The following is a 22,771-nucleotide window of genomic DNA, read 5'->3' as shown; positions in this document are numbered from 1 at the left end:
GTGAGTGGGGCGGGGCCTAAGGGCAGGGCCGCGCTTTCCCACGTGGCTACGAGCTGGGTTCGCTGCGCCCGGGTGGTGGGTTCTCGCCTTAGTTTCTCCCATCTCGGTCTTCCCTACCCTGGAGTGATGTCAGCCGTCTCTTCCCTCCGCCTCGGGTCCCACATTCTCTCCAGAACGCCGAGCGTTCGCTCTAAGGCAGATGTTTACCAAGACAGGCCTGGCTCGTCTTCCCCGGATGTGAGGCCCTGCTTTCAAGGGTCAGAGGCCAGTAAGGGAAACGCACGGTACACAAGGAAGTAAAAGAGCAGTTGAGATCGTGTCAGATCTGAACAAATGCAGCTCCGTAAATGAGGCCGGGTCGTGGAATAAAAACTGCGACCAGTAGGGTAAGCGCTAGACGCATGTGGCTCTGTAAATTAACTGAAGTTAAATAAGTCCAGTTCCTTAGCAGCACTAGCCCCATCTCAAGGGCTCGGTACTACCTTTGGCTGTGGCCGCCAGGCTGGACAGCCGGACACGGAACATTTACAACATGCAGTGCCTTCTGTAAACCGCACCGGAGTGTGGGGGGCTTCATCTTTGTGGAGGGGGCAATCCAGGAAGACACCTAAAGAGGCGCCCTTTCAGCAGCGATGGATGTGGGAAAAGCTGGGGAACAGTTATCCATTCAACAAACATTGATTAAATGCCTGCTTGGTGCACCAAGCCCTCTGAGCAACAAATGATGCAAAGTTCCTGCTCACCTATCGGGGGAACAGACAAAGTACATACGAAATATGCCAGGTGACAGGCCTCGAGCAGAAAAACTGGCAGAGGCCGGGCCCGGTGGCTCACGCCGGTAATTCCAGCACTGGGAAGCTGAGGTGGGAGAATCGTTTGCGCCCAGAAGTTCAAGAATGGGCAAAATAGTGAGACCCTGTCTCTACAAAAAATTTAAAAATTAGCCAGGCACGGTGTCATGAGCCTGTGATCCCAGCTACTCAGGAGGCTGAGGTGGGAGGATGGCTTGAGCCCAGGAGGTTGAGGCTGCAGTGAGCCATGTTCACTGTCACTGCACTCCAGCCTGGACAACAGAGCAAGACCCTGTTTCAAAAAAAAAAAAAAAGGAATCAAAATAAAAAACCGGTAGGGTAAGAAAATAAGAGCCAGTGGCCGGGCACAGTGGTTCACACCTCAATCCCAGCACTTAGGGAGGCCGAGACGGGTGGGTCACAAGCTCAGGAGTTCGAGACCAGCCTGGCCAACATGGTGAAACCCCGTCTCTCCTAAAAAAATAATAATAATAATAATAATAATAGTAATACAAAAATTAGTTGGGCGTGGTGCCATGTGTCTGTGATCCCAGCTACTTGGGAGGCTGAGGCAGGAGAATTGCTTGAACCCAGGAGGCAGAGGTTGAAATGAGTGGAGATTGTGCCATTGAACTCCAGCCTGGGTGACAGAGCGAGACTCCTCCAAAAAAAAAAAAAGAAAAGAAGAGCCAGAGAGCAGTGGGTGCTGTCTTACGTAAGGTGAGAGCTCTGAACAGAACACCTTAGAGCAGAGCCCTGAATGTGTTGACAGCCAGGGAAGAGTCTCACTGGCAGGAAACCGCAGGTGCGAAGGCCTGAGGCCGCAACTGTTGCCCGGGAGGTGGAGCCGAGGGAGGCATATGCAGGGGTGAAGCCTGGAGGGAGTGAGGCCGTGGGCCAGGCCACAGAAGGCCCTCGCAGGGACTAAGATTTTGCTTGTGTGGCAGGCATCTCCTGGAGGCATTGAAGGCACGGGTCCATGCTGGTGCAGTTAGGAGAGCAGACGGTAGGAGGGCGACACGGACGAGGGGACTAGGTGGCCATTGTGAGGATGAGCTTGGGGCGGAATGGGGGTGTAGAGAAGCAGCTGAACTCAGGGCATGTCTCTGCAGGCAGAGCTGATGGATGGGATATGGGGCAGGCAGCATCCCATCATCCCGGAAACTCCTCCTCCGTCTGCTGCTGGGTTCCAGCCCTCGCCAGTGCCCACGGCAGCTCTGTCCTTCCCTATTCCCTTCTTTTCCTGAAGCCCCGCATCCAACAGTGGGTGCTTGGAGGACAAATTTCTCAAGCCTTTGTGTGTCTGAAAATGTCTTTATTCTTTGCTCTGTCACCCAGGCTGGAGTGTAGTGGCGCGATTTCAGCTCACTGCAACCTCCTTCTCCCCGGCTCAGGCGATCCTCCCGCCTTAGCCTTCCAAGTAGCTGGGACTGCAGGTGCACACCACCACGTCTGGCTAATTTTTGTAATTTTAGTAGAGACGGGGTTTTGCCATGTTGCCCAGCCTGGTCTCGATCTCCTGGACTCAAGTGATCTGCCCACCTTGACCTCACAAAGTGCTGGGATTACAGGAGAGAGCCACCACACCCTGCCTCGACCCACGACTTTAAATGGAAATCAGGCAGGCTCAGTGGCTCATGCCAGTAAATCCAGCACTTTGGCTAGGCTGAGGTGGGAGGATTGCTTGAGCCCAGGAGTGTTTGAGAACAGCCTGACAACATAGCAAGACCCGTCTCTACTGAAATAAAATAAATACATACATAAATGGAACTCACTGTCAGTTGGAAGCTGCGAGATCCGCGGCTCTGTGTGTGGCACCAGCGTCGCTGTCCTGGTGGCCGCCAGTCCCCCGGGGCCTAAGGCCCCAACCCCGTCCATGTGCCCAGGATTTTCTCTCCGATGCTTTCTGCATCTTCTCCATGTCCATGGTGTTCTGACACTTGACAAGGCGAGCCTGGGGGCCACCGATGGTTTCCTGGCCTGGCACCCTCTTGGCTCACGCCACCTTGGGAATGATGGATGCCCCCAGTGGGACAACTTTGTGGATGATCTTATTCCCATGAGCTGGGTGGCTTGAAACAACAGAAATGAGTCCTAACACAGTTCTGGGGGCTGGAAGTCTGAAGTCAAGGTGCACACTCCCTCGAAGGCTCTGGGCTGGGGGGTCCCACTTTACCTCTTCCAGCTTCTGGGGCCTCCGGGGGCTCCTCGTGGTAGCGTCACCCCAGTCTCTGCCCCATCTTCACAGGCCGTGTCCTCTGTGCCTCCTCCTCTATCTCTTATACCCCTGTCATTGGCTTTAGGGCCACCTGGATAATCCAGGATGGTCTCATCTCAAAATCCTTCATGACATCCGCAGAGACCCTTTTCCACATAAGGCCCTGCCTGGGGCTTATGTGTGTTTTTAGGAGGGTCTCATTCAAGCCAGTACACAACCTGTAACCAAAAATACCAGCCTGGCCCACATGGGGCAACCCCGTCTCTACTAAAAATACAAAAATTGGCCGGGCGCGGTGGCTCATGCCTGTAATCCCAACATTTCGGGAGGCCACAGCGGGTGGATCACCTGAGGTCGGGAGTTTGAGACCAGCCTGGCCCACATGGTGAAACCCCGTCTCTACTAAAATTACAAAAATTACCCGGATGTGGCGGCACATACCTGTAATCCCAGCTACTTGGGAGGCTGAGACAGGAGAATCCGTTAAACCCAGGAGGCGGAGCTTGTGGTGAGCGGAGATCGCACCACTGCACTCCAGCCTGGGTGACAGAGCGAGACTCCGTCAAAAAAATTAATTAATTGGCCAGGCGCAGTGGCTCATGCCTGTAATCTGAACACTTAGGGAGGCTGAGGCAGGCGAATCATGAGGTCAGAAGTTTGAGACCAGCCTGACCAACATAGTGAAACCCCATCTCTACTAAAAATGCTAAAATTAGCCGGGCATGGTAAAGCATGCCTGTAATCCCAGCTACTCAGGAGGCAGGAGGCTGAGGAAGGAGAATCGCTTGAGCCGGGGAGGCGGAGGTTGCAGTGAGCTGAGGTTGCGCCATTGCACTCTAGCCTAGGCAACAGAACGAGACTCCATCTCAAATAATAATAATAATTAATTAATTAAGGTGGCTCCCAGTCACATTTCCATTGCTTTACTGAGAGAGACGGGGCCTCCCAGGATGCAGCCGTGCATGGCCTGGGTGATGGGTGCCTGTGCAGACCTGGCTCTGTTGACTCCCCAGCCCCCGTCGGGTTCCCTGTCTTGCTTCGACTTCTCGGGAGCACAAGTCCATGTGCTCCTGTTAAAGCCATCGCCTCCCGCCCGCGGGCTTGCACCCAGCTGAATGATTCTTCAAAGAAACTGTTTGCATCTGTTTTAAGCTTGTCTCCTTAGGAACCTGCAAGTCTCAGAGCCCACTGGCTTGAAGGCAGATGCCTTTCATGGAGGCGGCAGGAAGAACCTGACATCCAGCCAGGGCCAAAGATGGAAAACCACTCAACAGGAGAGCTGGGGGGACGAGACACAAGACAGACCCACGGAGCCACCTTCACCCTCTCCTGCGGCTGGAGGGAGACTGCTGGGGCCTTGCCGTCTCTCCGGATGGGTTGCTCGTGGAGGAAGACCTTGTCTTTCTTCCTTGTTTTTGTGCCTATATATCTACATGGGGCTTCATCGCAGGAAGCCGCCCCAGTGGGGCCCAGGAAACCGTTTTTCGAGAGGCTCCGTAGGCTGGAGGAACAGGCAAGTTATACCCCTGACATGGCGCAGTCGGGTTTTTAAATTGGCAGCAGATGGAAGACGGATGTTCCAGAAGCAGAGTGATAAACATCAGGGCTTGGCGGACACGAACACCGCGTGTGACGCTCTTTCCATCCATGAAGATTATTTCACCTGCAGTTGGACACCAGGGAAGAGCTGAGCTGGGCTCCACTCACCCAGGACACAAGCCTCATAACATGTGGGGGTCAGGTGGGGCCAGAGGCTAGAAGGGGGTCTGGAAGGGAGTCAGGGGACCTGGGGGCCATGGGGGCCGGGTAGTGTCACGGGGAGTGGAAACTGGGAGGTCACAGGTCCACCTTGTGGCAGTGGGTGTGAACAGCCTCCCGGACTCCCACGCGGGGTCCATGGACAGTTCCGGAGTGCTGTGTGCCTGTCGGGCCTGCGCTGGGTGCTTCCTGTTTGGGCTTCGTAAAGCACTCATGAGGCCACCCTGCCGTCCCCTGCTCACAGGCAGGAGCTGGAATCACGAGGGAAAGTGATTGCCGGTGGTTATGGGGTGAGCAGTGGGGATCAGAGCCCCAGCTGTGGGCCTGGAGTCCACACCCCACGTGGTGCAGCTGCATGGCCTGGGGTCAGTCCCTGGCACCCACCACATCTCACGGCATCGCAGTGGGGATCAAATCGGTGGGCAGATAGCCAGTGCTGGCCATGGGCCGGGCACGCGGCCGCTGCTCCCAACTTGAGAGGGCAAAGCCTTTCCCATCCCTCCCAGCGGGCCCGGCCCATCATCACTGTGTCCTCCTTACAGTTCCGGAGATTCCAGGAGGTGACCTGGACACACCTGCAGAGCATCGCCAGCAACTACAACGTGTCCTACAACGTTGACGTCCGGTTCCGGAGCCTGGCAGAAGAGAGCCAGGCTGTGGCTCAGGCAGTCAACCGGTCACAGGCCTCGGTGCAGGGGGAGCTGGCGCAGCTCAAGGCCTGGGTGAGGAAGATGCAGCGCCGAGGCCGGAAAGTAGACACGCGGCTGCGGGCCTTGGACCTCACCCTGGGCGAGAGGAGCCAGCAGCGGGCCCGGGAAAGGAAGGCACACAAGGCCCAGAGGGACGCCCTGCAGGACTCACTGGCACGCCTGGAGGGCCTCATCCACAGCCAGGGCGCCAGGCTGGCTGCTCTGGAGGGGCGGCTGCCCGTGGCCCACCCTGGCACTGCAGCCCTCGGGCCGGCCCTGGTCCCAACCCCAACCCAGCCTGAGGAGCTGAGCCCGACCTCCCTGAAGCTTCAGAGGGACAGGCAGGAGCTCCGAGCTGCCTCTGAGCACGGGGGCCCCCCACAGGACTCCTCGGCCCCTCTCCAAGGGAGGCGGGAGCCTCCAGCCTCAGGCAGCCATCGGGTACTCAGTGGGACTGCCCCAAAAGACCCTCGGCAGCAGGCATGGTCCCCCCAGGAACCAGGAGAGAGTAAGTACCACAGGCTCCCAGCTCATGGCCAGGCTTCCCTCCAGCTCCTCCTTAGACCGGGCCCCCTGGAAAAGGCTTCTCAAAAGAGGTTCAGTTAGGGGCCGGGAGATGGGGAGAGGGTCTCAGATCATCCGGCGGGGGGTGGCCCACCGTCATCACAGAGGCTTTCTAAGGGGAGGCAGGAGGAACACAGTCAGAGGAGGGCGTGAGGGCAGAAGCAGAGGTGGCGGGATGCACAGACGGGGAGGCCCCACGCCGAAGGGTGCAGGCGCCTCTGGAAGCTGGAAAGGGCGGGAGATGGTTTCTCCTGGAGCCTCCAGAGGAACCAGCCCTGTCCACACCTGATTTGAGCCCTGGGAGACCGTGTTGGCCTTGTGACCGCCAGAAATGTGAAACACTAAACCTGCGCTGTTGTGAGTCATGAAATTTGCAGAGACTCCCTGGCAGCGAGGGGCGCTGGCTCAGCTGGTGCAGACACTCCCTGGCAGTGAGGGGCGCTGGCTCAGCTGGGTGGGCCGACAGCTAGGGCTCCTAGCAGGACCCCGCCACTCCTGAGTACGGCCCTCATGTTCAGTCTTCCCGCCTGTGGAACTGGGGTGATCCCATCAAGAGAGTGAAGGAGACGCTGCAGGGGAGCCATCGGCAGGGCCAGTGCAGAGTCAGTGCTCCGTGAAGGGTGGCAGCCGGGAGTGGGAGGCCAGGCACCCACAGCACGTGTGCTTCTGGATGCTTCTGCTCAGCCTCCTGCAAGGGGTTGACCCTCCCTCCTCTGTTTCTAGTTTGCGGCGTGGGCCCCACCCTCGTTTTCCCAAACGCCTCCACCAAAAACGTGGTCTTCCTCAGCCCTGGCTTCGTCACTGCCCTGCGAGCCCTGTCCTTCTGCAGCTGGGTCCGCATGGCCTCCGGCCGCCTGGGCACCCTCCTGTCCTACGCCACCGAGGACAATGACAACAAGCTGGTGCTGCACGGCCGAGACTCCCTCCTGCCCGGATCCATCCACTTCGTGATCGGGGACCCGGCCTTCAGGGAGCTGCCCTTGCAGCTGCTGCTGGACGGCCAGTGGCACCACATCTGTGTCATCTGGACGTCCACCCAGGGCAGGTACTGGCTCCACGTGGATCGCAGGCTGGTGGCCACCGGCTCCCGCTTCAGGGAGGGCTATGAGATCCCCCCCGGAGGGTCCCTCGTGCTGGGCCAGGAACAAGACAGCGTGGGGGGCGGATTCGACAGCTCCGAGGCCTTCGTGGGGAGCATGTCTGGCTTGGCTATCTGGGATCGGGCGCTGGTTCCCGGGGAAGTTGCAAACCTTGCCATCGGGAAAGAGTTCCCGACAGGTGCCATCCTGACGCTGGCCAATGCTGCACTAGCAGGCGGATTTGTGCAGAGAGCCAACTGCACCTGCCTGGAACGCTGTCCCTGAGGCCGAGCCGCACGGGGGCTGAGGCCAGCAAGGGCAGCATGCCCCCATCCACATTCCGCCACCGCCCCCCCGCCAGCACATTCTACAAAGGCCACCCCCACCCGTCCTGGCTGTGCACACCTGCGCCCTCACATAGGGGTGCCTCTTACATCCTGGGGGGTGGGGAGGTGGACAGGGAGCGAACAGAGACAGAGAGAGCCTGGGGTCAGGGTGGCCCACAAGCCCATGTTTCTTCCATCACCACGGCATTCTTACTTCCTGCACTGTCTTCCTTTCTTTTTTTTCTTTTTTTTTTTTTTTTTGAGACGGAGTCTCACTTTGTTGTGCAGGGTAGAGTGCAGTGGCGCGATCTCGGCTCACTGCAAGCTCCACCTCCCGGGTTCACACCATTCTCCTGCCTCAGCCTCCCAAGTAGCTGGGACTATAGGCGCCCGCCACCATGCCAGGCTAATTTTTTTGTATTTTTAGTAGAGAGGGGGTTTCACCATATTAGCCAGGATGGCCTCAATCTCCTGACCTCGTGATCCGCCAGCCTTGGCCTCCCAAAGTGCTGGGATTACAGGCGTGAGCCACTGTGCCCGGCCCCTTTCTTTCTTATCTTTTTTTTTTTTTTTGAGATGGAGTCTCACTCTGTCTCCTAGGATGGAGGGCAATGGCATGATCTTGGCTCACTGCAACCTCCGCCTCCCGGATTCAAGCAATTCTCGTGCCTCAGCCTCCTGAGTAGCTGGGATTACAGGCGCCCGCCACCACGCCCGGCCCCTCCCTCCCTCCCTTCCTTCTTCCTTTCCTTTCCCGTTCCCTCCCTCCCTCCATTCCTTCCTTCCCTCTTCCTCTTTCTCTCCCTCTTCTCTCTTTATCTCTCTCTCTCTTTCTTTCTGACAGAGTCTTACACTGTCGCCCAGGCTGGAGTACAGTGGCACAATCATAGCTCACTGCAGCCTCAACCTCCCGAGCTCAGCTGATCCTCCCACGTCAGCCTCCTGAGTAGCTGGGACTAGAGGCACACACTAACACGCCTGGCTGAAAAATTTTTATTTCTTTTTTCTTTTTCTTTCTTTTTTTTTGAGATGGGGTCTTGCTCTGTTGCCCAGGCTGGAGTGCAGTAGTGCAATCTTGGCTCACTGCAACCTCCACCTTTTGGGATAAAGCGATTCTCCTGCCTTAGCCTTCCAAGTAGCTGGGACTATAGGGGTGCATCACCATGCCCAGCTCTAATGTTTGTATTTTTAGTAGAGATGGAGTTTCATCCTGTTGGTCAGGCTGGTCTCGAACTCCTGACCTCAGGTGATCCACCTGCCTCGGCCTCCCAAAGTGCAGGCATGAGCCACGGTGCCTGGCCCAGGCAATGCTTTTAAAACAACTTTATTGGCTTGGTGCCGTGGTTCACGCCTGTAATCCTAACACTTTGGGAGGCAGAGGTGGGTGGATTGCTTGAGTCCAGGAGTTTGAGACTAGTCTGGTTAACACGGCGAAACCCCATCTCTACTTAAAAAAAATACAAAAAATTTAGCCAGGTGTGGTGGTCTGTGCCTGTAGTTCCAGCTTCTCGGGAGGCTGAGGTGGGAGAATCACTTGAGCCTGGGAGGCTGAGGCTGCAGTGAGCCGAGATCGCACCACTGCACTCCAGCCAGGGCAACCGGAGTGAGACCCTGTCTCAAAAAACAAAACAAAACAAAACAAAACAAAACTTTATTGAGGTAAAATTTACATATCATAAAATTCACCTTTCAGGCGCATAGTTCAAAGATTTGTAGTGAATTTACGGAGTTGTACAGCCATCGTTAACAACCCAGTTTTAGGACCTTTCTGTTCCCTTCCTTAAAAAGTGTAGCAATCGCTCCTGGGTCCCCCGCACCCTCCCCAGCCTCTGGCAGCCACCTGCCTGTTTTCTGTCTCTATGGATTTGCCTGTTCTGGACACTGCATATAAATAAACCAAAAGCAATTGTCTGTTTGTGTCTGGCTTCTTGTAATTAGCACAAGGTTTTCAAGCTTCGTCCACGCTGCAGCGTGTCTCAGCGTTTCATCTGCGCTGTTGCCAAAGCATGTCACGTTGTATGGATGGACCGCAGTTCATTTATCTGTTCATCCGCTGGTGGACATCTGGGTTGTTTCCAGTTGGGGTTACTGCGGATAAAGTCGCTCTGAGCACTCTCAGACGAGTCTTTGTGTGGGCATTTTTTTCGCTTTGGTGGATACCTAGCAGTACAATTGCTGGTCTTATGGTAAATTCATGTCTAGGCTTCCTGTTGTTTTGAGACAGAGTTTCACTCTCGTCGCCCAGGCTGGGGTTAATGGCGCAATCTCAGCTCACTGCAAGCTCCGCCTCCCGGGTTCAAGCGATTCTCCTGCCTCAGCCTCCCGAGTAGCTGGGATTACAGGCGTGAGCCCCAACGCCCGGCCCATGTCTAGGCTTTCAGAGAAACTGCCCAACTGTTTTCCAAAGTTGCTGCATCATTTTTCATTCCCGCCAGCCATCTATGAAGGTTCCTGTTTCTCCACATCCTTGTCCACACTTGGTTTTGTGTTTTCTTTCTTTCTTTCTTTTTTGAGACAGAGTCTCACTCTGTTGCCCAGGCTGGAGTGCAATGGCGCAATCTCAGCTCACTGCAACCTCCACCTCCCAGGTTCAAGCAATTCTCCTGCCTCAGCCTCCCGAGTAGCTGGGATCACAGGTGCTGCCACCACCACGCCCGGCTAATTTTTTTGTATTTTTAGTAGCGACCAGGTTTCACCATGTTGGCCAGGCTAGTCTTGAACTCTTGACCTCAGGTGATCCACCCGCCTCGGCCTCCCAAAGTGCTGGGATTACAGGCATGAGCCACTGTGCCCAGCCTCTCTTTTTGATAATTTTTTTTTAATTCCAAATCACGGCAGGGTAAAAAACAAAACTTGCATTGACCATTAGGACAGACTTGTACTGAAGTTTCAGTCTGGTGTAAATTGACTTCATGATGTTGGAGATTCCCAAGAAAGGCCCAAACACAAGATCTCCAAGAATCCAAAAGTCAGCTGGTGCAGACAGGAGAAAGCGGGGCGTGGGGTGGGGTGGGGCAGGGGAGGGGCCCAAATCCGCTGATCGAGAGAACAGGCCTGGTTCTCAGAATTCGCCAATCCCTCCCATTCTCCCTCTTCCTATCTGAAAAGTGAGGAGGCCGACAAGAAAGTTCCCACAGCCTTCACTAGCAGATCCACAAGGGGCCCGAGCCCCTCCGCCCAGTGCGTAGGTGGTTTCAGCTCTGCGGATGCCTGGACCCTGCCCAGCTGGCACCGTGGGGAAGGTGCCCTAAGTCAGTCCCTGGAGTCTCCTAGCAATGTCTCTGCAGAGCAGCCTGTGGACCCCAGCTGGACCCCAGCAAGTCTGGGCTTTCAGGTCAAGATCAGCCCAGCCCGCCTCCCCCAGTGCCACCTGTGCGTGACTCAAGGTCACAGATGGGGTTTTAGAGCTGGAAAGCCCCGCGGATGCCGGAGTGACGGTTCCCTGAGTCACTCACCAAGTTCTGCTTCTGCACGACGGTGTGTAACTCTATGGACGGCAGCTCCTTCCCAAACCTCTTTCCTTCCCCAGCCTCCTCAGACGCCTTCTGGAACGCCCTTGCTCCACCCCACTCTGCCTTTGAGGAGGGAGCCATAAGACGTCTTTTTTGGGGAAAGATTGGTCATTCGGGTCACAAATATTTCTTGTGACAGTGATGTCCTTAGCACAGTTGTCTTGCCCAGGGTCCCAAGAAGGTGAACTGGGGCAGGGCTTTGAGACAAAGGCTCTAGTGGCCCCCAGATGGGTGCAGAACTGGGGCGGGAGTCCCAGCCCCTCTCCAGCTTGCGGGTGCTTCCAGCGCCCTGGGGGACCAAGATGTCGCCCGGGCCACAGCGGTATTCCGCTGTGTGGCCACAGAATCTAAGCCTCACGGACTCGGCAGAGGTGGGCGTTCAGGATGCTTCACGGGGAGGGCTCAGCTCACTCCAGGTGGGAGAACAGCAGAGCAAGGGCTTGGACTTGGGAGTATGGGGGCAGCTTGGGGATTGTGGGGATTTGGGGCCTGTCTCGGGTTTGGAGCAGGGCTGTCTGGGCATCCGTCTCACGTGGCTCACCAACCCCGCTGGGAGCAGCAACAAAGCCACCTGCTCATTTCTTCTTTCCTTTCTCATTGTATTTTTTGATCTTTCTCAGCAGAATCATACCTGTGCAATTTGAGGTGTGAACCACACCCACCTCCAAGGCCCACTGAATCCCACCTTTCACCAAGTCTGTTACGTTTCCGGGTGAGGAGGACAAACCACACAAAATACAGACAAAAAACCTACAGGGGCCCTTGTCTTGCTGGGGAAGTCAGTTCCCGACAAGGAGCCCCTCCCCCACCCTACCCACCCCCGAGCCCATTCCTCTTCTGAAACAGCCACTTGTCCCAGAAAAGGACACACTTAGGTCCCTGGGCTGAGAAGGATGGCCTTTGGGACCTGGCTTCCCCTCCCCAGCATGACCCCTTCTTCCCAAGCTCTGTTCTTGTGGGTTCTGCATACAGCCCCACCATGCTCCACTCCAGCACTCTGCTCAGCTCTCTGCCCACCTGGGTATCTTCATCCAAACCCTCCTCAACCCACAAGACCCAAGTCCATCCATTCAATTCAATCAACAACGTGCTGCACTCCTACTGGGTCAGGCGGCATGGTGCCTGCCTCTGAGAAGCCTGGGGAGGGGAACTGTCCCACCTCTGAACCCCCCGGGGGACTTGCTGTCAGTCCTTGACTCAAAGCATTTGAGAGCAAGAGTTTTGAAATCAAACTAACCCAGGTTCAACTCCTGCCTGCTTGTGGGGAGCCTTGGAAAAGTCAGCTTCATTCTCATCTTTAACGCTCGCTGTCCTGTATGACATGGGGGTGCAATGCCCTCGTCACCATCCCTCAAAAGGGCAAAGCCAGCCAGGCGTGGTGGCTCACGCCTATACTCCCAGTACTTTGGGAGGCTGAGGCAGGTGGATCACTTGAGGTCAAAAGTTCAAAACCAGCCTAGCCAACATGGTAAAACCCCGTCTCTACCGAAAATACAAAAAATTAGCCAGGCTGGGTGACACGCACCTATAATCCCAGCTACTCGGGAGGCTGAGGCAGGAGAATCGCTTGAACCCGGGAGGCAGAGGTTGCGGTGAGCTGAGATCATGCCACTGCATTCCAGCCGGGGCAACACAGCGAGACTCCATCTCAAAAACAAAACAAAACAAAACAAGCACAAAGGCAGGGCACACCCATGAGAAAAGTACCTTTTTTCAAAGAATGTTGTTCATGGTATTTCAGAAAAAGTATTGTAGTGTAATCACCGGGGAATTCAAAACCCTTTTAGATTTCCTTCCTCTTATTTTGGGCTTAGTTTTGGTTTTATTTTGATATAAGCAAGGGAGGGTTCCATTATCTTCTCAGCTTTAGAGGCTCTAAGGAACTTTTATTTTATTTATTTATTTTTTTGAGACGGAGTCTTGCTCTGTCACCCAGGCTGGAGTGCAGTGGCACGATCTCGGCTCACTGCAAGGTCTGCCTCCCAGGTTCAAGCCATTCTCCTGCCTCAGCCTCCCTGGTAGCTGGGAGTACAGGTGCCTGCCACCACACCTGGCTAATTTTTTTGTATTTTTACTAGAGATGGGGTTTCATCGTGTTAGCCAGGATGGTCTCAATCTCCTGACCTCGTGATCCACCCGCCTCGGCCTCCCAAAGTGCTGAGATTACAGGCGTGAGCCACCACGCCCGGCCTCTAAGGAACTTTTAAACTCTTTTGATTTGGAAAAATTTCAAGCCTAAAAAAAGTTGCAGATGAATACATTGCACATCATATATATTTATCTAGACTCTTCAAGTGTTAGCTTTATTATTATTTTATTTATTTATTTATGTATTTATTTATTAGGCAGAGTCTCACTCTGTCACCCAAGCTGGAGTGCAGTGGCGTGATCTTGGCTCACCGCAAGCTCCAACTCCCGTGTTCACACCATTCTCCTGCCTCAGCCTCCCAAGTACCTGGGACTACAGGCGCCTGCCGCTGCGCCCAGCTAATTTTTTTTTTTTTTTTTTTTTTGTATTTTTGGTAGAGACGGGGTTTCACCGTGGTCTCAATCTCCTGATCTCGTGATCCGCCCGCCTCGGCCTCCCAAAGTGCTGGGATTATAGGCGTGAGCCACCACACCCGGCCAGCTTTATTTAATATTTTTAAACTTTTATTTTAGGTTCAGGGGTATATGTACAGGTTTTTTATATAGGTAAACTCATGTCATGGGGGTTTGTTGTACACACAATTTCCTCACTCAAGTACTAAGCCTGGTACTTGACAGTTGTTTTGTTTTTGAGACGGAGTTTCGCTCTGTCGCCCAGGCTGGAGTGCAGCCGCACCATCTCCGCTCACTGCAACCTCCGCCTCCTGGGCTCAAGTGATTCTTGTGCCTCAGCCTCCCAAGTAGCTGGGATTACAGGTGTGTGCCACCACAGCTAGCTAATTTTTGTATTTTCAGTACAGACAGAGTTTCACCATGTTGGCCAGGCTGGTCTTAAACTCCTGACCTCAAGTGATCCACCCACCTCGGCCTCCCAAAATGCTGGGATTACAGGTGTGAGCCACCATGCCCAGCCCAATATTTTGTTATTTTTTTCGGCTCCTCTCCCTCCTCCTGTCCTCCACCCTTCAATAGGCCTCAGTGTCTGTTTTTTTCCCTTTGTGTCCATGTGTTCTCATTGTTTAGCTCCAACTTATGTGAGAACATGCGGTATTTGGTTTTCTGTTCCTGAGTCAGTTTACTAAGGGTAATGGCCTCCAGCTCTATCCATGTGCCTGCAAAGGACACGATCTCATTCTTTTTTATGGCTGCATAGTATTTCATGGTACACATGTACCACATTTTCTTTATCCAGTCCACCACTGATGGGCATTTAGGTTGATTCCATGTCTTTGCTGTTGTGAAGAGTGCTGCAATCAACATACGCGTGCGTGTGTTTTTGGTTTTGCTTTTTTTCTGAGACAGAGTCTGGCTCTGTCACCCAGGCTGGAGTGAGGTGGTGCAATCTCAGTTCACTGCAACCTCCACCTCCTGGATTCAAGCGATTCTCCTGCCTTAGCCTCCCAAGTAGCTCAGGTTATAGGCGCCTGCCACCACACCTGGCTAATTTTTGTATTTTTAGTAGAGATGGGGTTTCGCCATGTTGGCCAGGCTGGTCTCGAACTCCTGACCTCAAGTGATCTACCTACCTCAGCCTCCCAAAGTGTTGGGATTACAGGTGTGAGCCACTGCGCCTGGCCTGCATGTGTTTTAATGATAGAACAATTTATATTCCTTTGGGCATACACCCAGTAAGGGGATTGCTGGGTCAAATATTAGTTTGGTTATCAACATTCAAAGCCTGAATTTTAAACAGGTTGTTGGGCTGGGGGCTCATATCCGTCAGCTCATTCACATTTAGCACTGGTCTCATCCCCAGTAGCTTTTCCAGGACAGTGACCTTCACCACAAAGCTTGAGTTTTCCCAGTGCAAGCCTGGGCTTCCCAAGCATTTTTACTTTTCTAAGGAAGTCATCCTGGAGAGGATACCTGGATAGACTGGGGAGCCTTCTCTGTGTCTCTCCCAGTGCTGTCTAGCATCAATTCATGGGCCACGTCTTTCGAGTAATTTGTCTGCACCTCTTGGGCCATGATTTCCACCATCGTTTCTGGATTTGACGGGCCTGCCGGTGCTGCCTGTGAGAGGTCTTCCCAATCTGCTTGCTGCACTGTTTTAGTAAAAGCAGCACAGAACAGATGAGGCAAATGATCATCTGTAGTTTTGACAACCATATGAGCTTCAATCATGGTCTTTTTTTTTTTTCCATGAAAGCTGGTCAGGCTGTTTTTGCACTGAACATCCTCAGTGATTAGCTTGAATTTTCCAGATGCAACTTCACCGTTCTGCAGATGAGCAGTACTGACTTCAAAAACACGGCCCTTGAGGCCATCGGGTGCGATTTTGGTTCCTGACGTCCCTGTGCCTGGTGTTTTCCATACTCCTTATGCCAAGCACAGCTGGTGCTTTCGCCTCATGCCAATCTCTCTCAGTGGACCAACCTCTTTCTTCTTGGCTCCCTTCCTGCCACTTCGGTTAAGGTGCTCGTTCTTGCCTGCTGCATGGTGGTGCAGACAGCCAAGGGCCAGATGTTAACATTGCCATTTTCCCTCCCTCTCAGAAGGCTGCTACTCATTATGATTATTGTCAGGTTTTGAATTGTCCAAGTGTAAGCTGCAGACATTGCAACACAAGGTCCCAAGTATTTCAGTATGTATCTCCTAAGATCGGGGAGCTTTCCTGACGTAACCACAATATAATGATCACGCGTGGGAGATTTACTACTGCTCCAACACCGTTAGCTCATACAGTGTATGTCCAATCTTTGCCAATTGTCTCAATCATGCCAGACCCACGTGAGGTTGTCTCCTCAGCCTCTCTTTGTCTCTTTCACAATACTGACACTGTGGAAGAAGACGGCCTAGATGTTCAGCAGGCTGTCCCTCAAAGTGGGATTATCTGGTGTTTCCCCTTTATGAGTGGACAAAAGGTGAGCATGTTTTGCAGGAATGCTATGGATGGGACGTTGTGTCCTTCCTGGTGCATCACATCAGGAGGCACACGATGCCACCTTATCCCATCACCAGCAATGCTGAACTGGGTTGCTTGGTTCAGGTGGCGCCTGCTAGGTTTCTTTTTTCCCTTCACCGTTAAGAAATGCTGACCCTGGGCTGAGCACGGTGCCTCATTCCTGTAATCCCAGCACCTTGGGAGGCCAAGGTGGGTGGATCACCTGAGGTCAGGAGTTCAAGACATGCCTGGCCAACATGGCGAAATCCCATCTTTACTAAAAATACAAAAATTAGGCCTGGCGCCATGACTCATGCCTGTAATCACAGCACTTTGGGAGGCCAAGGCATGCGGATCACGAGGTCAGGAGATGGAGACCATCCTGGCTAACACGGTGAAACCCCGGCTCTACTAAAAATAAAAAAAACTAGCCGGGCGTGGTGGCGGGCACCTGTAGTCCCAGCTACTTGGGAGGCTGAGGCAGGAGAATGGCGTGAACCCGGGAGGCGGAGCTTGCAGTGAGCCAAGATCATGCCATTCCACTCCAGCCTGGGCAACAGAGCGAGACTCTGTCTCAAAAAAAAAACAAAAAGAAACAAAAAAAAAGAAAAACTAGCCAGGCGTGGTGGCGGGTGCCTGTAATCTCAGCTACTCGGGAGGCTGAGGCAGAAGAATCATTTGAACCCAGGAGGCGGAGGTTGCAGTGATCCAAGATAGCGCCATTGCACTACAGCCTGGGTGACAAGAGTGAAACTCCGCCTCAAAAAAAAAAAAAAAAAAGAAGGAAAAAGAAGAAAAGAAATGCCAACCATGGCCGGGCATAGTGGCTCATACGAAGAGTCCTAGCAACTCAGGAGGCTGAGGAAGGAGGATCCCTTGAACCCAAGAGGTCAAGGCTGCAGTGAGCTATGATCTTGTCATTGTACTTCAGCCTGGGTGACAAAGTGAGACTGTGTCTGAAAAATAATAATAATTTTAAAAAAGGCCGGGCACCGTGGCTCACGCCTGTAATCTCAGCACTTTGGGAGGCCGAGGTGGGTGGATCACGAGGTCAGGAGATCGAGACCATCCTGGCTAACACGGTGAAACCCCATCTGTACTAAAAATACAAAAAATTAGCCGGGCATGGTGACGGGCGCCTGTAGTCCCAGCTACTCGGGAGGCTGAGGCATGAACCCGGGAGGCAGTGAGCCGAGATTGCGCCACTGCACTCCAACCTGGGCGACAGAGCGAGACTCCGTCTCAATAATAAAAATATCGACCTTTTAAAAGGAAGAGGATGAGGCACAAAATATAAAGAGTTTACTCTGGAGGCTAACGTGGAAGGGTCATTTGAGGTCGGAAGTTTGAGAACAGCCTGGGCAACACACTGTGAGCTCCACAGCAAAAATTAGCCGGGTGTGGGGGCGCAGGCCTGTGGTCCCTGTTACTCCAGAGGCTGAGGCGGGAGGATGGCTTGAGTCCAGGAGGTCAAGGCTGCACTGAGCTGTGACCGCACCACCGCACTCCAGCCTGGGCGACAGAGGGAGACCCTGTCTCAAAATAAATAAATAAATGACCCAAAAGGTGGCGACAGGGTGTGGGCTGATGTAAAGTTGTCAAGAATTCTCTTTGGTTTATGGAAATACCATTGATTAGTGATGGGCTGTGCACCGGTGCGGGTACAGGGTCCGGGCGGCTATTTGGCTAGTTCACAGCTATCTGCGTAGTAGCCGGCAGTTTCCAGAGGCGACCCTCCTGTACTGTCTCTGGGCCTGATCGTTGAAGAGGACTCGCCTTCTGTTCTTTTCTCATTAGGCGGGAGGACCCTCTGGGGCTGGCTGGAGGAAGCCTCCACTCCGACCCTCGCCCGAGTGCCTACTGCGAGGGCGGATGCATACTTCGGGACTTGTAATTTCATCCTTCACGTCTTTAGCCGCCGCCTATGGCAAGGAAGGGCCTGCCCTCGCCCCGCCTCCCTCCTCCCTTCCCCACCGCGGCTCCGTCACGATCGGCGCGGGCGACCGGGGCTGGGGGAGCCCCTCTAGCCGGCTCCTGCCCTCAGGCCCCGGGCGCTTCCCTCGCCCCGACTCCCGGCCCGAGGTCCCGGGGGCGGCCATTCGCCTCCCAAGCACTCGGCGCTCAGCCCAACGGGGCCGCCTTTGCAGTCGCGTGGGCAGAACGGGGTCCTCAGGGCCGCGGCGATTGTCTAGGGCGGGCGGCGCCACGACCCGCCGGGAGCGCGGCTCCCAGGAGCCCCCGCGCGACCGGGCTTCGGTGGTTGCCGTTGCAGGTCACGTGGTCGCCGTCGCGCGTCACGTGGCCCCGTCGCGCGTCACGTGGCTGCCATCGCCTGTCACGTGGCCGCCGGCGCGGGTCACGAGAACAAACACGGGGGCAGCCGGCGCTTCCCGGCCGGTGTCGCTCCGCGGCGGGCCATGGCCAACGTCTCTAAGAAGGTGTCCTGGTCCGGCCGGGACCGGGACGACGAGGAGGCGGCGCCGCTGCTGCGGAGGACGGCGCGGCCCGGCGGGGGGACGCCGCTGCTGAACGGGGCTGGGCCCGGGGCTGCGCGCCAGGTGAGGCCGGGCAGGGCGCAGGCGGGGAAACTGAGCCCTCGTGCGCCCCGCAGCCCGCGCCCTCTTGAGCCTTCTGGCGGCGCCGCGTGTCTCGGTCCTGGAGGCGACCGAGGCGCGGTGGACTCGGGAACGCGCCCCGGGGCTCCTCGGCGGGGCCGGGCTGGCGGGGGCGCCTGGGGTCTGGAGTCTTCGAGGCCGCGCCGGGCTCGGTGGCCGGGAGAGCTGGGTGAGCGAGGCGGAGCTCGCCAGACCCCGCGGAATGTGGGGCGCTGAGGGGCGCCGGGGCAGCCGTGGCGCACGTTCATTCCCTCCGGTGTCCCCCAGACTGGCCCTAAAGGGGTGCAAGTGGCTTTCTGTTCAGGTGACTTTTAAAAATTGTCATCCTACACGAGCAACTAATTTTGTTTGCGTTTTGACCCCCTGGGAGATGGAAACAGTTAAGATTGCAGCCGGGTCTCTTTCAGTGAGAATGACTGAGCGCCTTTATCTGCCATCTTTCTGTGTGGGGATCAGTCCCGACTTTCAGGTGATCTTGGGAGTGACGAGTATTTGTACTCAGTCTCCCTTAGCACCGAGTTGAATTTGCAATGTGCAGGCAAACACAATAAGCAGCAAGTCAGAGGTTGGAATGCGTTCCGCATGTCACCCTGCAGCGTGCGTCTGAGCAGTGTTAAGGTCTGGAGAACCGTTGCGGGTACATTTGTTTCCCTGTCTGTGTATTGTCTTAATATTTTTTTTTTTTTGAGACGGAGTTTCACTGTAGGTGCCCAGGCTGGAGTGCAATGGCGCGATCTCGGCTCACTGCAACCCCCACCTCCCGAGTTTAAGTGACTCTCCTGCCTCAGCCTCCCGAGTAGCTGGAATTACAGGCGTGCGCCACCGCGCCCGGCTAATTTTGTATTTTTAGTAGAGACGGGGGTCCTCCATGTTGGTCAGGCTGGCCTCGAACTCCCGACCTCACGTGATCCCCCCCACCTCAGCCTCCCAAAGTGCTGGGATTACAGGCGTGAGCCACTGCGCCTGGCCGTATTGTGTTACTTTTGAGTTAATGGACCGTTTTGTTGATGGGTCTTAATCTGCTTTGCAGTTATTCTTTACATTTTCTCTTGTCTAGTCCTTTAAACAGTTGTCTTGTGCTTAAAGATTAGGAAGGACGGCAGGGCACGGTGGCTCACATCTGTAATCCCAGCACTTTGGGAGGCCGAGGCGGGTGGATCATGAGGTCAGGAGATTGAGACCATCCTGGCTAATATGGTGAAACCCCGTCTCTACTAAAAATACAAAAAATTAGCCGGGCGTGGTGGCGGGCGCCTGTAGTCCCAGCTACTTGGGAGGCTGAGGCTGGAGAATGGCGTGAACCCGGGAGGCGGAGCTTGCAGTGAGGGGAGATGGCACTACTGCACTCCAGCCTGGGGGACAGAGCGAGACTCCGTCTCAAAAAAAAAAAAAAAAAAAAAAAAAAAAAAAAGGTTTAGGAAGGACACGAAAATCAGCGTTTCCATAGAACCTACATTTAGGTTTTCCCAATTCCTTAGAAATGCACCAGACAAAGAAGGTCACAGTCTGCCTTTTGCTGATAAGAAGCAGCAGCTCAGCTCCCTTTGAAGTGGGCCCTCCTGCTCTCCGTGCTGTAGTCTGCATGAAAAGTGATCTGAAGGGGTTAATTTGAAGTGGTGGGGCCATGGGTGATTAGTTATTTGTGTGTATGCCTGTGTGTGTGTGTGTTTCTGTTTTAAAAGAAAGTAAGGCCAGGTGTGGTGGCTCATGCCTGTAATCCTAGCACTTTGGGAGGCCAAGGTAGGGGAGGATCACTTGAGCCCAGAAGTTCAAGACCAGCCTGGGCAAAATAGTGAAACCCTGTCTCAAAAAAAAAGTAAAATTAGCCAGGTGTGGTCATGTGCATCTGTAGTCTCAGCTACTGGCTCGGGAGGCTGAGGCAGAAGAGTCGCATGAGCCCAAGAGGTTGAAGCTGCGGTGAGGTGCTTTTTTTTTTTTTTTTTTTTTTTTTGAGGTAGTTTCTCACTCTTTTGCCCAGGCTGGAGTTTGAGAACCTATCTCAAAAAATTTAAAAAAAATTTTTTTTAATTAAAGAAATCTGAAGTTCACAAGGTAGAAGGAATAAACCCAACTTTAAGGGCTGAAAGGTAAAGATTAGGAACCTTGATGGAGGTTGAATTTGAGTTTCTCTTGGGACTGAATGTGCTTGGGGTTTCCTGTCTGTCTTTGCAAATAGAAGAGTTGATTTTTTGGGAAATAATCTGTTGATCTGTTAACCTTAGAAAGTATTCCCGGCTGTGCGCGGTGGCTCATGCCTGTAATCCCAGCACTTTGGGAGGCCGAGGCAGGTGGATCACCTGAGGTCAGGAGTTCGAGACCAGCCTGGCCAACATGGTGAAACCCCATCTCTACTAAAAATACAAAAATTAGCCGAGTGTGGTGGTGAGCGCCTGTAATCCTAGCTAGTCAGGAGGCTGAGGCAGGAGAATCGCTTGAACCCGGGAGGCGGAGGTTGCACTGAGCCGAGATCACGCCATTGCCTGGGCGACAAGAACAAAACTCTATCTCAAAAAAAAAAAAAAACAACTATTCCCTTAAAAGTCATTGTAAGCTTATTTGTTTGTTTGCATTTAATAACAGCGGATACCCTGCTTACAAGCAATTTAAAAAAATAGTTTATCGTGCACTTGCTCTGTGGCTGCCTGGGACGCAGGCGCATAAAGCTGCTTCCTTCCTGCTGGAGACAGGCCCAGTGCCCTGTGCGGATGGTCTGCAGGGCCCCTGGGGCAGGAGCAGTCACAAGGCTTGGGCTTGAAGAGCACAAGATCTTCAGGCAGGCGGACGGGGGGAAGGGACAGAGGGAGTGTGTGTTTGGGATGCGCTGTGGAGCATGGAGGTCAGCCCTGCTGCGCACATGAGCAGGCTTTGAATTTGGCTCATCTCTAGGGGAGCCCATGGGAAGCTAGGACCCCATGCCTAAAGGGCCCCAGCCTTCCCCTGCAGACAGACTGGAGAGGAGGCCAAGACACCACCTCTTAGGCCAGGCGTCCTCGGAGGCCTTTGTGCTCTGAGCATCGGACTCGCCAATGGCCTCCTGCAAGGCCTGTAGCCTCCCTGTTGCCCAGTTTTCCCGTCTGCGAAAAAGTTAACACATGCACAGCGCTGAGCACGGTGCCTGTCACAAACCACGCCCTGAAGAAACGTGAGTCGTGCCCGGTCGTGTTAAAACCAGCAACACAAGAGGGATTCGTGTTCGTTGTGACTTTCCTGCCCAACTTCCTGAGTAGCTACTGGATTTCTTGGTGCTGTTTTTCTGGGGGAGGGTCTGCTCTGACTGGTGGGCACAGCTCACAGTTAGGCTCAGGCGCACCCCAGTGTGGCCACAGACGGGGTACTGTAAGCTGCCCTTGGGTTCAAGGCCTCCAGAGCTGTTTTGAGCTAAAATATCAACCCAGGCCATCCCCTGCTGACGGGACTGTTCAGTGAACATGAGAACTGGCCCTAGCTGCCTCCAGGCTCTTTAGGGTTTGTTGCAGGATTTTCAGGTTGGCTGGTGGTGTCGTTGCCACCTCAGCGTGGGCACAGCTGGCCAAACACTATGAGGTGGCTGCCCTGGGCAGGGCAGACTGTGGAGTGGCTTGTTGGAGGCTGGGTGCCCGCTGAAAGCCCAGGCCCTTCAGAGCTGCCTGTGGGTTGCTGTTCCTGTTCTCAGGCCGGTCTTGCTTTGTGTGGCGTAGGGGTGAGTTGACCAAGCCAGTCACTGCTCATCTGGTGGTGTTGGGACAGGGCGAGGGTGAGGTCAGCCAGCCCTGGCCGTGTGTGGGCGGCCGGAAGCAGAACTCCTTGAGAACTGAGAGGGAAAGCGGCTGGAGCCAGAAACACTTGGGTCTCAGGGGGCAGTGAGGGGAGGTGGGTATTTGCAGGACATCCCTGGGAACTCATGTTGGGACACTGCACCTAAGACCTTGGCAGGGCAGGGGTCTGGGTTAGTGTGGGACTGTGTCCTGCCTGGGCACCCGGAGCCACAGACCGCAGCCTGAGAGAGAACTGTGGGCGCAGCGAGGCCGCGGGGGAGGGTCTGGGGTCGTCGCCAGTGGCCCCTTGAGCTCTGCTGCACTCGGGGAAGTGCACCTTGGTTCTTTTCCGACCTCCAGGAAGTCTTCTGCCAGCCTGGGAGGGTTCTCTTGCTGTCCCCTGCCCTTCCCTGCCCTCCAGCATTGCTGTTCAGTGTCTGTCTTGCTTTAGGT

At 54.6% G+C, this 22,771-nt stretch overlaps 2 protein-coding genes across 2 annotated transcripts in view; both read left to right on the top strand.

Moving 5' to 3' along the window:
* Window positions 1–3,429: 3,429 nt before the first annotated feature.
* On the top strand, window positions 3,430–9,334 carry PTX4 (pentraxin 4). Its single transcript, XM_055100612.2, has 3 exons — window positions 3,430–4,522; window positions 5,310–5,964; window positions 6,744–9,334. The coding sequence occupies exons 1-3, from the start codon at window positions 4,265–4,267 to the stop codon at window positions 7,382–7,384; spliced, it is 1,554 nt and encodes a 517-aa protein (XP_054956587.2). The 5' UTR covers window positions 3,430–4,264; the 3' UTR covers window positions 7,385–9,334.
* Window positions 9,335–17,969: 8,635 nt separating this feature from the next.
* CLCN7 (chloride voltage-gated channel 7) overlaps window positions 17,970–22,771 on the top strand; it is a 30,229-nt gene continuing 25,427 nt past the window's right edge. The window contains exon 1 of the mRNA XM_034939584.3: window positions 17,970–18,527. Within this exon, the coding sequence (XP_034795475.3) occupies window positions 18,387–18,527 (141 nt within the window). The 5' untranslated portion in view covers window positions 17,970–18,386. The remainder of the gene's footprint in view (window positions 18,528–22,771) is intronic.

Source organism: Pan paniscus, chromosome 18, assembly GCF_029289425.2.
Source record: "Pan paniscus chromosome 18, NHGRI_mPanPan1-v2.0_pri, whole genome shotgun sequence".
Taxonomy (NCBI): domain Eukaryota; kingdom Metazoa; phylum Chordata; class Mammalia; order Primates; family Hominidae; genus Pan; species Pan paniscus.
This window is presented reverse-complemented; position numbering and strand designations above follow the sequence as displayed.